Here is a 16743-nt window from a genome sequence, read left to right as displayed (position 1 = left end):
AGAAAGAAAGAAAGAAAGAAAGAAAGAAAGAAAGAAAGAAAGAAAGAAAGAAAGAAAGAAAGAAAGAAAGAAAGAAAGAAAGAAAGAAAGAAAGAGCCAACATGTCTTTATGTTTGCTGGGATAACACATCAGCAAGACTCCAGACCTCCAAGCAAAACGCTACCTCTTAGTACAAATTCTCCTAGACTACAAATGGCCAATATAGAATGTTGTTTGTTTGTTTGTTTGTTTGTATTATCTTAATTAGTACATTTATGTTGTGAAGTCAAGCATTATTTCTACTTTATATACAATAATTTCACATGTGTTAAAGAGATTTTGGTCAGTATAATTCACTCATGCAACATAATCCAAAAAGAAAGAAAATCCCTTTATTTATAAAGTGATTGCTGCTTGGTTTACTTTTGTAAATACTGTATTTGCATAGTTTCCACTGAGCCACTATTTCTTGTTTTCTATCTTGTCAGAGTCAGTGTTGTTCTGAATTTATGAGATTCAGAAGAGGAACACTGAAACAGTTTTAATGCCAAAAACACCTCACATATCACTGTATTCCTCTTACTGTCATGGTAAAAAAGAAAGCACAACCTCTGTCAGTACTAAGGTTCTTTGTGTTAGGACCTAAAAAAATCATTTCATCCTTACAAGATTTTAAATGCATTGAAATACAACCTCAGATGTAGAACACCACATGTAGAAGCAGTGTGTGAAAGTACACTAAGTCCACCTCCGTAACTTGTAGAACCACATTTAGCAACAATAACTTGATGTAAATGTTTTCTGTAATACTTTATCTATGTGAAGGTCCTCAGTCATCCAGGTCATGGTAATCCAAGGGGCTGGGAAAGAAAAGCGAGTGGACTCCTCTAAGTTTCACCTGTCATCCGTGAAGCTTCTTCATTTCTAAGATCAAATGGTGGAGAGTCCCATGTTTAAGCCCTGATAAACGTTATCAGTATCTCACATCCCTGTGGAGGAATTTTGTAATATTGTTTGCAGCCAATCATTTATGAACAGCTCTCTTTCAGCATTTCAGTCAGTTAAGGTCTGGTCTTTGACCGAGCCATTGCAACTTCTTGATTCGTTTCTTTTTTCAACCATTCTGTTGCAGATTTGCTTCTGTGCTTGGGATCATTTTACTGTTCAATGAGTCAATTACAATTTTTCCCTGTCACAAAGGTGGCTTCACATGTGACTCTAGAATACTTTGGTATACAGAGGAATGACTGCAACTTCCTGTTGCTGCAAAACAAGCCCAGAGTATTACAATTCCACCACCGTGCTTGAGAGCTAGTACGAGGTGCATGTGCTGATATGCTATGTTTTCACCAAATATGATGCTGTGCATTATAGCAAAAGATATTATAATAGTGAGATATATAATATAATAGTGAGAATAAGGTTTTTCACTATAGAATGATGGACATCAAATTGTTTGGAAGTTTCTTTATAAACTTTTCCGGACTGATAGGCAGCCTTTGCTTTGCTCCTTGGCATTAACACACACCTGAATGCAGCAGACCATCAAACTGCCAAAAGTTCTACTTCTTTAAAGGTGCTCATACTCACTGACAATCAATTAATTAAGTGCATTTAATTAGCAGGACCTGTCTGCTACTTCCTCTGTTAATTCCTATGGAAACAGTAAGAGTGCACTTAGTTTTTCACACTCTGCTTCTGCACTTTGGCTTAGTTTTTGTGGACGACACTGTGTAATATGTCATATGTTGATGTTATTTTGTTGTTCAGCTGAAGTTTCGGTCCTAACTAAGAACCAGAGTGATTATGTCCAGATATGTAAATGGTGTACTTTCTTTTTTTTTCTTTTTTACCTTGATCATTTATTAAAATCAAAATCAAACAAAGATGCTTGGTTTCTCTTGATGTAGGAATGTTTTACATTGTAGGTCTGATTCAAACTGACACAAATTCACGCCAGTCTTTATTTTGTTTGTCTTTTAACTTTAAATATTAATGTTAAGCTCCTCTATGGGACTTTGTGCAGTTTTTAAATAGATACCAAAGACACGTTTAATTGTTGTTACAGTATAGAAATGTTCACGGCGAATAGTACGTTTGTATCAGCAAAACTTTTTACTTCATTTTTTAATATAATTTTTACAAAAACATTCAAACCAGTCCAGTTTCTATTAATAAAATCAATTGTTGCCATAAAGCTGGGTGCTTTTAATTTTTTAACTCTGCATTATTAATTGTTAATGACATGAGACTCTTATTAAACTCTTTTTTCAAGGTGTATTCTTCTTGGAGGTGTGTCTTCCTTTCTTTGATAGTCACGACGATTGCTCTTGACTCCATTAGTTCTGTCTGCAGCCAGCGCGGGTATTCTGCAGCCGGCTCACTGATGCTCTATTTTGAAAGATGGTTCACCCGGAAGGTTCACAGAAAAAAAATAAACATAATCTCTACAGAAGTTAGCTCATCTAGTATCTAACACTCCTTTCCTAGACATAAACAAAGGTTTCCTGACAAACATTGTAGACTGCAATCACATACTGGTTTTATTTTCCATTAAATTTTTCGATTAAGGTTCTGTAACATTATCTCTCTGAATGCTGCTTCACTGTTGTCATAGGACAGAAATATATTTATTTTCACATTTTTTTCTAAAATTAATCAAATATAAATATATGGTCTATAAAAAGCCTTTATAAAAGCCTTAAGCATAACAGTAATATAATCATATAATAATAATATAATCATAATAATCAGATAATAAACATAATAATACTATACATTAATCATAATAATGTTAATAGTCACAGCGTTTTTCATGTATCTGTTGGATTTTGTATAGTACTGAAGAGAATTTCTGTGTTTCTTAAGTCAAGATGCAAATCTAAGCAAAGCTGTAAAGGGTTTGTTGTTGTTGTTTTTTGTTGTTGCTGTTGTTTTTTAGTTTTACACAATTCAGTTGCATATTTTAGTCATTTAATTTTTAAGGTATGTGTTGATGGATTTTGTGTCATTTTGATAAAGTTTTGAATTATTTTCCTTTAGATCTTAATTCAGTTCTGGTCTTTAGTGTAGGTAGGTACTTTATTAATGCCAAAAGGGACATTACTGCAGGATAAATGATTTAAAACATGTATGAAAACAATGAAAACATCATTGTACCACAGCACACAGGTCCGGTACCACAGGTCCGGAGTGAAGGCCTTAATGTCACACAGAGCAAACATTTTGTATGCATACACAGTGATTAAAAAAATGATATAGCCTCTTTATTACCGATATTATCTGCAGCACATGTAGCACACCATGCATCACAGGCTCTACTTCAGAGGCTAAACTCCAAATTTCAATGTCTAAATCTTAAAAATCACACTTTAAGATGTATGCATGTGCAGCATACTGTCACCTTCACTCGCTCATATCTCACTCAGGAAGAATGGGATTGAGATTGCGAGTTTAGAGCTGTAGTTTTCCCAGATGAGAGAGCCGCTGGTGCGGTGGGAAACAGAGACGGAGTGAGAACTCTCCACGTGACTCTTCTCTCTGCAGGCACGCGGGCTTCTCTCCGCCAGTGCGTTGATTGTTGCGGTTCCTCGTCACCCGAAGAAAGTTGTTCGGCTCGTGGTGAATTTGTGTAGTTCTGTTTTATTTTAAAAAATAAATTAACTATGGCAGACTCACAAGAGGACAAGCTGTACAGGGTAGAATACGCCAAAAGTGGCCGCGCGTCGTGCAAAAAATGCAAAGAAAACATAGCTAAAGACTCGCTGAGGATGGCTATCATGGTGCAGGTAAGGTGGCGACGTGTGGAGGCAAAGCCGCTCCGTTAACTGGCTTGCTATCTGGGTGCTGCTATCTGAGTAAAGCATGCGGGCTGTGGTACGGGTGTAGTGGATGGGTAGGAGCAGACTGGAGAGTAGGGAAATACAGCTTATGGTGTGGTTTCAGTTGCGCCGAATCAGGCCCTCGTTAGCATTTAAATGGCTGACATTGTCTGTGCACTCCTGTCCATCACAAAGAGCCGCGGAGCCTTTTTGTCTCTGTCTGGCTATTATGCATCTTGCATTTCATGAGCTAATTTAATTTATGCTTGAAGGCTGCAGATATTCAGAGTTTGTCTACCCCAGAAGACAAATAATAGGAAAAAAAAATCACAGCACACAGAAGCAGAAATACCACTGCGTGGTAACTGCTGCTACCCCACAGAGAGGTAATCACTTAAAGAGTCGGAGAGCTGCTTATGTGGCTGCCTGTTTACTCATGGTTGATGGGAACAGCTCAGGATTCTCAGGTCACTCAACTTTTCTCTCTAAAGACCTGCCACATTCAGTCTGTGTAATTCATACAAATCAGCAAAGTGTAAAGTACTTTTTGTGCACTTCATGCACCTTTTTTATGAATGTAGGGGTCACACAGGGCTCTATTCTTGAGCCACTTTAGTTTACACATTGTATAAAGTATGCCTTAGTAAAAGAAGAAAAAGATTTTTTTGAATCTTTGTATATAAACCTTAAAAAATGTGTCATGTCCTAAATATACAATATTTATTCAATTTTCATAGCTATACATGCTAGAAAACAGCATGTTTACATCTTATTTTTTTATACTGATGTCCATAAAAATGTCTCAAAGCCATGGGCTGTTTGTCAAAATTTTGCACAACCTGGATTTAACTCAAGAGTAGTTCCAAAGTATCTTTGTGTCATGTAATAAATGGATTGAATGCCCTACACATAACATTGCAATGGTAAAGAAAAGAGATGATTAAATAAGTCTGGCAGGAAAATATTACCCTTCTGAGGCATCATATAACCATCGAGCTGGAAGAAGCAATTAGAGACGCTTTACACTGTAAAGTTAAACATCTGTGTTTGTTTTTTTGTTCTCCAGTCTCCCATGTTTGATGGGAAGGTCCCCCACTGGCACCACTTTTCCTGCTTCTGGCAGCGAGCATCAGCTCAGTCCACCGCTGATATCGCTGGGTTTTCTGATCTCCGCTGGGATGACCAACAGAAGGTGAAAAAGGCCATAGAAAGCGGTGGCGCCGCAGGAGGTCAGTACTTCAGTTTTATTAGGCTGTGACCCCTCGTGGAAATGGTTGGACGACTTAATTAATGTTATCTTAAGCTTCTTTTAGTTATAATAGGCAATCGGAGGAGTAACAGTGTTACTAAGCAGCGGTTAAACATTGCTATATCAAAGAATCAATCAGTGCAACAGCAAAGACAAATCATAAAGTAATTTCACTCTTTAGTGTAAATGCCCTTATCATGAGAGGAGAACATAATTACCTGCTCAGTCACAAGGATTTATAGCAGTTGTTGACTTTGGAAAGAAAATCAAAGACTGTATTATATATTTTAAATGGTTTCCTGATGACTAGACTATAGGTGAAGCTTTGGTAGGCTTATTTAGAGCTGAACACTGAGTCTGTCAGTCATTTGAATGAAAACAGACATCTATTTCAATTTTAGTTGGTCTGACATAACTCAGATTTAACCTATACATATATCTATACATCTGTAGACTCATCATGATATGTTTTATTACTGATAACTGAACCAGCTATAAAAAGATATACATGTTCAATTTTTGATCTTGTAGGGAAAGGTGACCAGAAGGGTGGCGCTAAAGGCGAGAAGACGCTGAATGACTTTGCTGTGGAATACGCCAAGTCAAACCGCAGCACATGCAAAGGCTGTGAGCAGAAAATAGAAAAGGTTTGCGACTGCTTTTATTGTCTGAAAACTGTTGTTTTAATTTAATTATTTAATCATCTGGTGGGTTAACTTTGTCATTTTCCCATAAATATTTGATCCATTTGAACCTCCAGGATCAGATTCGTGTGTCCAAGAAAACTGTGGACCCCGAGAAGCCACAGCTGGGTCTTATTGACCGCTGGTACCACACAGCGTGTTTCGTGAGCCGCAGGGAGGAGCTGGTTTTCAAGCCCGAGTATAGCGCCGCTCAGCTGAAGGGATTCAATGCACTGCGGGCAGAGGACAAAGAAGAGCTCAAGAAGAGGCTCCCTGCTGTCAAATCTGAGGGGTGAGCCAAAATCATTTATTCGGTTTAAAGCCTGGGATTAAAGTTATGATCAGGTCTAGCGTTGATCCCTGCTGTTGGTCTCATTTAAAGCCTCTCTGTCCACCACTGTCCTGCAGCACATAAAAATAGCTTTAAATGTGTCCCTGAAAGCCGTCATGGTATAGGCATAAAGGAAAGGGTTGACAGCAGAGTTTGCGTGTGACAAGATGATGGCTGTGAGCAGAAGCTCAAGAGGTACATAGCAGCGTGGACACAGAAGCAGGAAGCAGTTGATAATGTGAAGTGGGATCCAGCAGACCGTAAAGAGGAAAAGAACCAGAAAGAGAGAAGTAGCTGTCTTCATCTCTCGCCGCATGCTGGCCGCGGTCCTGATTTGTCCGTCACCTCTGCCGCTTTGCTCAGATGTGATGCGCCGCACTTGGTGCTTAACTGTGACAAAGATTTGGGCGTAGATGAGGAACATGATCACCAGAGGAGTGAGCACGCAAGCAAAGAAATTGAAATAGACCATGTAGGTCATGTCCACCACAAGGACGAAGAAACAGTAGCCCGTGTCAGGCGGCGTCTTGTGCCAGCCCATCAGAGGCACAAGTCCGATGAGAAACGCCAGAATCCATGTGGCGAGGATCACCAGCACAGCGTTGCGAGGCGTCATCAGGACCTGGTATCGGAAAGGCATGAAGATGGCGATGTAGCGCTCCACAGCCACTGCCAGCAAGCTGAAGATGGAGCTCTGGGTGAACATGATTAAAACGCTGAGCATGAGAAGACACAGGTAGAGATTGTGGCGCGGCATGCCAATGTCGGTCAGGATGGCACAGGGAATGGCGATTGCGCCCACACAAATGTCAGCAACTGCGAGCGAGACCAGGAAGTAGTTGGTGACGGTGCGCAATTTGCGGTTGAGGCCCACAGCGACACAGACCAGTAGATTTCCTGTAGTGGAGAAAAAGGCGATGACGAGCTCAGCCGCCATGTACGTCACGTTGGGGGAAATCACCAAGTCTTCAGGTGGAGGCGACGCTGAATAGGAGGCATTAGAAATGGAAGCAGATGAAAAGTTCTGGAAAGCTTTTAGAAAAGGGGGCAACAGATGGGAGTTGCTTGTTGTTTTTTGGAAAGTGTAGAGTTGGAACAATGCTGTGGTGGCCTCCATGTTTGTCCTAAAAAGAGAAATAAGGTGCAAAACAAACTTGGAGTGGTAATAAAATGCATTAAAAAAGGAAAATTACTCACCCGTCTGCAGCAGCTCGCATCTGTTTACGATGATTTTAGCAGAGAATCTAAAAGCTTCTTCAGTATTATTCTTTCACTGGCCGTCTTCACTCAGAAAAAAAGCAAACAGACTTCTGCTGAAACGCATTACCACATTGATTTATGTGCAGCCCCACCCCCATCCTCCTCCTCCCCATAGATTCAGCTGTTGTCTGATGAGTGAGTTTTGTCTGAGACTTGGATGGTCATTAACTGAAACACGTGTGCATGTCTGGTCTCCCAGGATGCTAAAAGCATTTTACTAGTCAGAGCAGAATGCACGATATCAACACTGACACCTGGGGCTGTGCAGACATGTACCAACTTGCGTTTGTGTGTGTCCATTAACTGATTAGGCCCAATTGGATCTGCTTAATGACTGAAGGTGTCAGAATCAGGCTTGTTGTTCCTCATCTTGACTGCTATCCCGTGTTCCTCTGAGGCTCATTTAGGAAGCTAATTTGGATGTTTTTTCACCTTCCTTTTGTCCTTGTTGAACTAACTGGAAAAAAAAAGTTTTAAAGAAATGTTATGTTTGTCCTCACAGAAAGCGGAAAACTGATGATGTTGATGGAGCATCAAAAAAACAGAAGAGAGAAGAAGACGACGAGAAGAAAAAGCTAGATGAACAGTTAAAGGTACTTTTTAATGTTACTTCTCACGTGTTAAACTTTGATATTTTCCGATGTTGCATTAATTTGTTTGTGCGTGTGTCTTGGCTGCACTTCTCTGCAGAATCAAAGCCAGCTTATTTGGGGAATTAAGGACAAGCTGCGAAAATATTGTTCAGCCAATGATATGAAGGAGCTGCTGATTGCAAATGGCCAGGAAGTTCCCTCTGGAGAGACCAATGTAAGAGAAGCTTGTTGTATTTTGTGTCTAACGTAGCATATTGGAAAGGAGATGATTCTATATTTACTGCTCATGAATACAGTTAAAGCTAAAATTTTCTGAGGAGTGCTGCTGTTCTTCTGTTTGATGACGAATGTTTTTGGACTTGCAGGTAGTTGACAGCCTGGCCGATGGTATGGCTTTTGGTGCTCTCGAGGCCTGTAAGGAGTGCCAGGGCCAGCTGGTGTTTAAGGGTGACGCCTATTACTGCACAGGAAACATTTCTGCCTGGACAAAGTGTGTGTTCAAAACCACAACACCCCTACGCAAAGACTGGGTCATTCCCAAGGTTGGTCACCTCATCTCACTCTAACTATATGTAGACGTCTTTTCCACAGTTGCAGAACAAGTTTGTCTTTGTTACCTTTTAACAACTAGTCCACATTCCTGTTAGCACAGCACAAGCTGGAGCAATTACTATGGCTGGATAGCTGCCCTGGACAAAATCTGTGGGCTGCATGTGTCAGTCTGTATTATATTTCTTGCAGTAGCCCCTCCCGTAGTCACTGAATCATCCTAAGTTTTCTGTGGTGGTACTGTCTTAGTTTTTTGACACCAACAACAGTCTTTCCTGGTGGAGCGTGTGAAACTTTCTAGAATACGTACTGTCACCAATGGGAAAATGAAAAGTAAATAAATGAGGTGGCCTTAGCCAATGAGCAGGACTGAGGAAGAAAAATTAAACTGCTATAAAAAACTAATTTGTAGTTACCTGTTTGCTCTGTGTCTCTGAAATAGTCTCTCTTTCCATTTTAGGAATTCCACGAAGTTTCTTTTCTGAAAAAATTCAAATTCAAGCGGCAGGACAGGGTTTACCCTAAAGAGGCTCCCACAAAAACCCTGACAGCGGCCAAATCAGAACCACTACCGAGTGCATCCAGCGCTCCGACCGAGCCACTGCCACAGGGAGCACCTTCAGGTGAGAAAAACTTAAAAGACTGTGTAAAACATTAAAAATCTTCCTCCCTCTTGGTACCACAGACAAAATGCAATGAAAAAATTCTTAACATTTTTCTTGTTATTAACAAAATGTTTTATTCTGTGTGTTTTGTCCCTTAGACAAGCCTCTTACTGGCATGAAGCTGCTGACTGTGGGCAAGCTGACTAAGAACAAGGATGATCTGAAAGCTGCTGTGGAAGAGCTCGGTGGAAAGATTACCGGCACAGTCAACAAGGCCTCATTGTGTATAAGCACCAAGAGTGAGTAACGATTTGTTAAAGAGAGAATTATCACAAGTACTCTCAGTAAGAAAAGGAATGATATAACATCAAACTTTGCCATGTATTGACAGAGGAGGTGGAAAAGATCAGTAAGAAGATGGAGGAAGTAAGGGACGCTGGCGTGCGTGTGGTCTCTGAGGATTTCCTCACTGACATCAAGTCATCGGGCAAAGCCCTCCAGGAGCTGGTCTCCCTGCACGCCATCTCCCCCTGGGGGGCAGAGGTTAAAGTCGAAGCTCAGGCTCCATCTGTGGCCTCTAAGTCTGGAACACAGGCTACTAAGAGCACAGGGAGGGTGAAAGAGGAGGAAGGTAAAGGGCACTTAATGTGGAAATACTGAATGAATGCATTAGAACAATTGCGGCAGTATACAATGTGACATTTAGTGCATACATTAAACAGTTGTGGCATTACAGGTGGTAGCAAATCCAAGAAGATGAAACTCACAGTCAAAGGTGGAGCTGCTGTGGATCCAGACTCAGGTAGTCATTAGTACCATGGACTGAAAATGCTTCATTTCTCTTTTTTTTTCCCCCACAATTTTAATTAATTATTATTTTTTTTCCCAGGTCTGGAGAACAGTGCCCATGTCTTGGAGCAGAGTGGGAAGATGTACAGTGCTACACTCGGTCTTGTGGATATTGTCAGAGGAACTAACTCTTACTATAAACTGCAGCTGCTTGAGGATGATGTGCAGAAACGGTAATCGGACCTCTTTGTGTTGGCTGCAGTTAGGCTTTGCCTATTGTTTACTATTTCCCCCCCATTCGTGGAAATGTTATCTATCCAGACACTAACTCATGTATCTCTTCCCTCTGTGACATGCGTGTAGGTACTGGGTGTTCAGGTCATGGGGCAGAGTGGGTACAACTATCGGAGGAAACAAGTTGGACAAATTCCATGATAAGAACTCTGCTCTGGATAATTTCCTGGGTGTGTACAAGGAGAAGACGGGCAATGACTGGGGCTCCTCCAACTTCACCAAATATCCCAATAAGTTCTACCCGCTGGAGATTGACTATGGACAGGTACACATACACAGTAATAAGTCAACATCTCGTCTGACATGTTGTGGATTTTTAATTTCTTAGTGACCCCTTGTGTTTCTGTGCAGGATGAGGAGGCAGTGAAGAGGCTGACAGCCACGGCTGGCACCAAGTCAAAGCTGGCCAAACCTGTCCAGGAGCTAATCAAGATGATCTTTGATGTAGAAAGCATGAAGAAGGCCATGGTCGAGTTTGAGGTAAGACTTGCCTACCACACACTGAAATCAGGATCTTCCAGTTCTTTGGGTTATTTTTACAATTTCGCCCGATGTGGTATTTACTTCACATTGTCACAAGTTCATTCATTCAAGTCAGATGGATAAAACATATGCAGTATACAGTAATATTTTGACTTAGAAGTACAACTTTAAGAAGTATATTAAAATAAATAATAAATAATTAAATAATTTCCCCCAGGGATCAATAAAGTATTTTGATTCTGATTCTGAAAAAAAAACAAAAAAATCCTGTCTGATGCTGTGGATTGACGTCTGGATAAATGTAAATGTGCTTTAGTTTTTGACATTTTAGGCTGTTGTCACAGACATAAAAATAATTTACTGATGTTTAAGAGATTAAACAATTTAAGGAAAATACTCGTCTTCATTCACAAAGAGAACATTTTAAGTGCTTTTTATTTTAGCAGCAGATTAGATAACTCTTCTAATACAATAGTAGTATTTATTTATTTATTGTCATTGTCAAGAACAATGAAATTGCGTTTGGGGCTTCCATACAACCCCAAAAAAAGAAGAAAATAATAAATACCCCTTAAAACCAAAGTGTACATATTTAACCCAGTGTGACTCCAATGCAATAAGACAATCCTTAGCAATAATGTTCGTAGAAATTCAGACAAAGACCTGAGAAACATGACAAAATACAACAATGCAACCCATTCAATATTATTGTACTGTGAGATATGATATCAGATATGATAGTTATCTATTTAAGAAAGAGGGGGGGGGGCAGGAGGGGGAAGAGAATAAAGATATGATGCACCAATGCAGACCAGTTCATTGCTATTAAGAAGTTGGATATGGTTATTGTCCGTGAGAGGGGGGCAGAGAGTTCAGGAGCCTCACAGCCTGTGGATACAGGCTGTTGGCCAGTCTGGATGTTCTGGCCTGTATAGACCTGTACCTTCTCCCTGAGGGCAGCAGATGGAAAAGGTGGCGCGCAGGGTGATGTTGGTCCCGCAGGATACTGTGCACCCTCCTCAGACAGCGAGTGGGGAAGATATTACTGATCTCTGGCAGACTTGTTCCAATAATTCTGCCAGCTTCTTTCACCACCCGCTGGAGTGCTTGCTGATCGGCCTTGGTGCAGCTGGGGAACCACACTAGAAATCCATACGTCAGAACGCTGCTGATGGCACAGTTGTAGAAGTTCAACATCAGAGATCTGGGAATGTGTGCGCTCCGCAGTCTCCTCAGGTAGTAGAGGCGCTGTTGGGCCTTCCGTGCAACTGAGGTGATATGGTTGCCCCAGGACAGGTCCTCGGTCACAGTTACCCCCAAGAATTTAAAACTGCTCACCCTCTCCACCGCCTCACTGCCAATGAAGAGAGGCAGATGGTTGTTATGACCCTCTTCCGGAAATCTACAATGATCTCCTTGGTCTTTTTGGTGTTTAAGACCAAGTTATTGTCGTGGCACCATGACTCTAGTTGTTGCACCTCTGTCCTATAGTTTGTCTCATCAGTTGTTGGATATAAGTCCGAGCACTGTAGTGTCATCGGCAAACTTAACAATGAGATTGGACGCGCAGGAGGAAATACAGTCATGGGTGAAGAGAGTGTATAGCAGAGGGCTCAGAACACACCCCTGAGGGGCACCGGTGTTGACCACAAGGGTGGAGGAGGTGTTCTTACCCACTCTGACACTCTGTCTACGGTTAGTGAGGAAGTCCACAATCCAGTTGCACAGAGAGGAGTTAAGTCCCAGTTGGTGGAGTTTGGGACGGAGTTTGTATGGCCGGATGGTATTAAAAGCCGAGCTGTAGTCTACAAAGAGGAGCCGTGCATAGGTGTTCCTGTGTTCCAAGTGCTTCAGTAATGTGTGCAGCACTGTGGCGATCGCATCCTCGGTTGACCGGTTCTCCCTGTATGCAAACTGGTGCGAGTCCAGGGATGGTGAAAAATAAGTAAGTTAATTTATAATGATGTAAAGTGCTCTGTGAGCATTACTACTTATTATTACCCCTCAGCTGTAAAAGGCTGACCCTGCTGGGCGTTGGGCAGTTGGCATTGAAACGCAAGGTTGTGAATGTCATAACTTGAGAACAAGGCAACATAGGATTTTGAAACTGATACCATACTGGACCTACAAGAATGCTGAGGGGTAGCACTGGCATCCACCAGTATTTTTGCACTTGACAGGCTGATTTATTCTTCTTCTGTCTGCAGATTGACCTCCAGAAGATGCCACTCGGTAAGCTGAGCAAGAGGCAAATCCAGAGTGCCTATGCGCTCCTCACTGAAGTACAGCAGGTCAGTGACAGTCAACAGCTCCTCTGAGAGTTGCATTGGTATTTATGTTGGATTCCTCTTTATATAACTCTGTAATGCTTTGAAATCCATTTTAATACTATCGTTTGGCATGAATTTTGGACATAACAACTACCTTCTGTACCAGTGGTTGGATGAGATCTGTGCAGCTCCTGATCATGCAACGTTTACATTTTTAACTTACTTTTGTTAAAGGCTGTGTCAGAGTGTGTGTCTGAGGCGCAGATACTGGATCTCTCCAATCGCTTTTATACCCTAATACCTCATGACTTTGGCATGAAGAAGCCTCCACTGCTCAACAACCTGGACTACATTCAAGTAAGGACTCATAAACTGCCCAATCTAGAGTTTGACCTTTCTTTGTCATGTCACCACTAAGCCTAATGCAGAGTTTAAAAAGGTTGATCTGTAAATGCATCACTGTTTTAGGCTAAAGTTCAGATGTTGGACAACCTGTTGGATATTGAAGTGGCTTACAGCTTACTGAGAGGAGGAGCCCAGGATAATGAGAAAGACCCCATCGACATAAACTATGAGAAACTCAAGACAAAGATTGAGGTAAGGAGCACAGCTCTTTAGAGAGTAAAGTTTTGTTCTTAATCATCAATGGTGGGCAAGATTTCATTTTTGCCCTGATGATCGATTTAAGTTTTGAAATGTAAAAACAAAAAAATGCATGTGACACATCTGTTGCTTTACAGGTTGTTGACAAGACCACAAGTGAAGCTGAGATCATCGTGCAATACGTTAAGAACACCCACGCTGCTACGCACAACACGTACACACTGGAAGTACAAGAGGCAAGTCTTTTTTTTTTTTCTTTTTTTTTTGAATTTATTGATTGATTAACTTGGTAAAAATGGGTTTAAGCAGGACAACCGCTTCATTTTAATGGCTTTAATAGATTTGGAATCTTAGTTTGTCTTCTGATTGTGTTTCTGTATTTTAGATATTTAAAATTGTCAGAGAGGGAGAGCACCAGCGATACCGTCCATTCGAGGAGCTGCACAATCGCCAGCTTTTGTGGCACGGCTCTCGAACCACCAACTACGCCGGTATTCTGTCTCAGGGTCTCCGCATCGCCCCTCCAGAAGCCCCAGTGGTGAGTGTTGTTTTGAAACCAGGTTGATGATAAGATGTGAAGAATTAAAAACCTCTCCTTCTAATAAATACCCCAACTTTACCCATAGTTTCTAGCGTTTAGTCCTGCATAACATTACAGTCCTGCTTAATTTTCTCCAGACTGGTTACATGTTTGGCAAAGGTGTGTACTTTGCTGACATGGTGTCCAAGAGTGCGAACTACTGCCATACCTCCCAGTCAGATCCTGTGGGCCTCATTCTGCTCGGCGAGGTTGCTCTAGGAAACATGTAAGTGACGGTCTGAATGCAAAAATATATATATTTCATCCTTTGAAATGTTGGCCTGACTGTGTAAATAAATGCAACCTCCTTTTTAACTAATGCAGGCATGAACTGAAGAAGGCTTCTCATATTACAAAATTACCTAAGGGCAAGCACAGTGTTAAAGGTGAGAGACATAATGGGTTGCAGCATTTTAATTGGTATTATTTTTCTAAGTGTTTGGTTCACATGGCAAACATTGTGCTTAAAGCTTTGTATTTCTGTTTAGTCTGTGTCCCTAACTGTAATTTAGATCCACGCTTTTCAGCGTAGTTCTTAACAACGCGTTGAAATTCATCCCAGCAGGAAATATTTACCTTTGTCTCTGTCAGTTTTTAAAACTGCGTGTGTGTGCGCGTGCATTTAATAATATTCACTTTTGGGTGTTTTTTTATTACAGGTTTGGGTAGAACTGCTCCCGATCCAAATGCCACTGTCACTTTAAATGGAGTGCAAGTGCCTCTGGGAAAAGGAGTCCACACTAATATTGATGACACAAGTCTGCTGTACAACGAGTATCCTCTAATATTAGTTTGTTTGGTTATATGTGTAATGATTTTTTTTTTTTTACCTGCTTGTCTGTACATAACCTGTGCAGTTAAAAAGGTGAGTAAAATTTGTTACATTTCTATCTTACAGTCACCGGCCATTTCATTAGGTGTATCTGTTCATTTGTCATTAATACAAAATCTAATGATCCAGTCACATAGCAGCAACTCTGTGCATTTACACATCAAAGATCAAAGAGAGGTTTACAATAGGGAAGGTAAGTTAAGTCACTTTCAACATGCAGTACAAGTAAGGTATAATAAATAAAAGACCAATGAGTTCACCCATGGAAACAGTTTTATAGCTTTCTGTCTTTTAATAGGTGAATATTGTCTAACCTACTTTTCATTGTGTAGCTCACCCAGCTGTCATGCATAAATCGACTCATTTGCACTGCTTATAGCAGTGAAGACATGAAGATGAGACAAGTGAAGGGTTGTGTTTATGTCCTAACAGCAGTCACCACAAAATAAATTGTCAGGGTATTTGTGTTTTCAGCTTAATTTGTATCTGTACCACCTGTTTTCTTTAACCGTGCTCCCTCAGGTACATTGTGTATGATGTAGCACAGGTAAATCTGAAGTATCTTCTGAAGATCAAGTTTAACTACCAGACATCCCTGTGGTGAGAGGGGCTGCGCACGAAGCTTCTTCATAAAGAAAGAAAAAAAAGACCACTGTTGCCTCCAAAATGCTTGGGCTTCATTCTCTGCAACCGAAGATGTTTAAAAAAGGAGTGATACTAAACCGTCCTTCATGGTGGATCCTTGGAAATCTCTTGTCACTTTATTGTGTTTTCACCAGGTTTATTAAGTGGCAGACTTCCTTAGTAATACATTAGGTACCTAAATACTGGCTTCTTCACATTGCGTACATCAGTACCTGGAGAGGTCTGGTGACAACTTCAGAAAGTGTTGGTAATCTGTCACTGCAGAAGGATCTTATTTTCCTGTAGTTCATAAGGTATAGTCCTGCAAGTTTAGGAGTGTTCAAGAGCCAGTCTGCAAACATACACAAACCAATAATTTGCTGTGAATCCACAGTAAAGTGAAGACTAAGATACTGTAAGCATTTTGACATGTATATACTTGTTTTGTTCGCATCTCTAGCTGTCTTCCTCACTAAAAAGAAAAAAAAATGTGATGAGTGTTTATGCAAGGCGCCCTGTAAAAGATAAAAAAGGCCATACTAAGTGGTTTTTTTAAATGTCTTTTTCTTGCTTCTCTCAAACCCAAATAAAACATTAGACATGAAGAAGGGTTTCTTTCAGTTTGTTGGAGAAGGCAAAAATCAAGGTCATTTGCTAAGGAGCATTCCTGGGAATGGTATAACCTTGATGAAAAATCATTGTCAAATACTTTCCTCTAGGGATCAATAAAAGTATTCTGATTCTGAAAAAGCAGGCTTTGGCTTCATTTTGATAGGAGATTTAAGCAGTAGAAACTGTCTTGCCTCATTTCCCATTGGCACTGTAGGGTCACAAAATAAAGAGTTAATATGCAAAAAAAAAAACAGCAACAGGATTTTCTGTATTTAATGGTAACAATTTATGAGCTTACTAAAGTGAAAAAATTGGAAGAAGAAACTTACACTTTCTGTGAGATTAGAAACTCATATTTGCACAAATGATTTATTTATTTTTTTAGTTTTTCATCTGCTTTTTCCTCACATCTAAGAAAAAAATCTCACGTATATTTGGTTATTTACTAATTAATAGATAAATGGTACCCCATATGCTGTGTTTTATGTTGCGTATAGTATAAACAAAATCTTTCTTGGTATAACTGCAGGTAAAAATAAATACATTTACTCAAGAGAGAACATTTCATTTCAAACACAACACTTT

The 16743-nt window shown here is 40.4% G+C and overlaps 2 protein-coding genes across 2 annotated transcripts; one reads left to right on the top strand and one right to left on the bottom strand.

The window, feature by feature from the left end:
* The first annotated feature begins 3507 nt into the window (after positions 1-3507).
* parp1 (poly (ADP-ribose) polymerase 1) lies at positions 3508-16393 on the top strand. The gene is made up of 23 exons (XM_005914505.2): positions 3508-3768; positions 4868-5030; positions 5582-5697; positions 5811-6025; positions 7827-7917; positions 8015-8131; positions 8283-8459; positions 8927-9089; positions 9230-9370; positions 9463-9702; positions 9808-9873; positions 9961-10093; positions 10224-10419; positions 10506-10634; positions 12845-12928; positions 13142-13264; positions 13376-13504; positions 13648-13746; positions 13896-14048; positions 14189-14316; positions 14415-14476; positions 14750-14864; positions 15445-16393. Exons 1-23 carry the CDS (start codon positions 3646-3648, stop codon positions 15524-15526), a joined length of 3045 nt encoding a protein of 1014 aa, XP_005914567.1. The 5' UTR covers positions 3508-3645; the 3' UTR covers positions 15527-16393.
* On the bottom strand, positions 6020-7480 carry LOC102294303 (adenosine receptor A1). Its single transcript, XM_005914593.3, has 2 exons — positions 7262-7480; positions 6020-7188 (listed from the first exon to the last, which is right to left on the bottom strand). The coding sequence occupies exons 1-2, from the start codon at positions 7279-7281 to the stop codon at positions 6081-6083; spliced, it is 1128 nt and encodes a 375-aa protein (XP_005914655.1). The 5' UTR covers positions 7282-7480; the 3' UTR covers positions 6020-6080.
* Positions 16394-16743: the final 350 nt, after the last annotated feature.

Source organism: Haplochromis burtoni, unplaced genomic scaffold (genome assembly GCF_018398535.1).
Source record: "Haplochromis burtoni strain Fernald_Lab_line unplaced genomic scaffold, NCSU_Asbu1 Contig_8, whole genome shotgun sequence".
NCBI classification, from domain to species: Eukaryota; Metazoa; Chordata; class Actinopteri; order Cichliformes; family Cichlidae; genus Haplochromis; species Haplochromis burtoni.
This window is presented reverse-complemented; position numbering and strand designations above follow the sequence as displayed.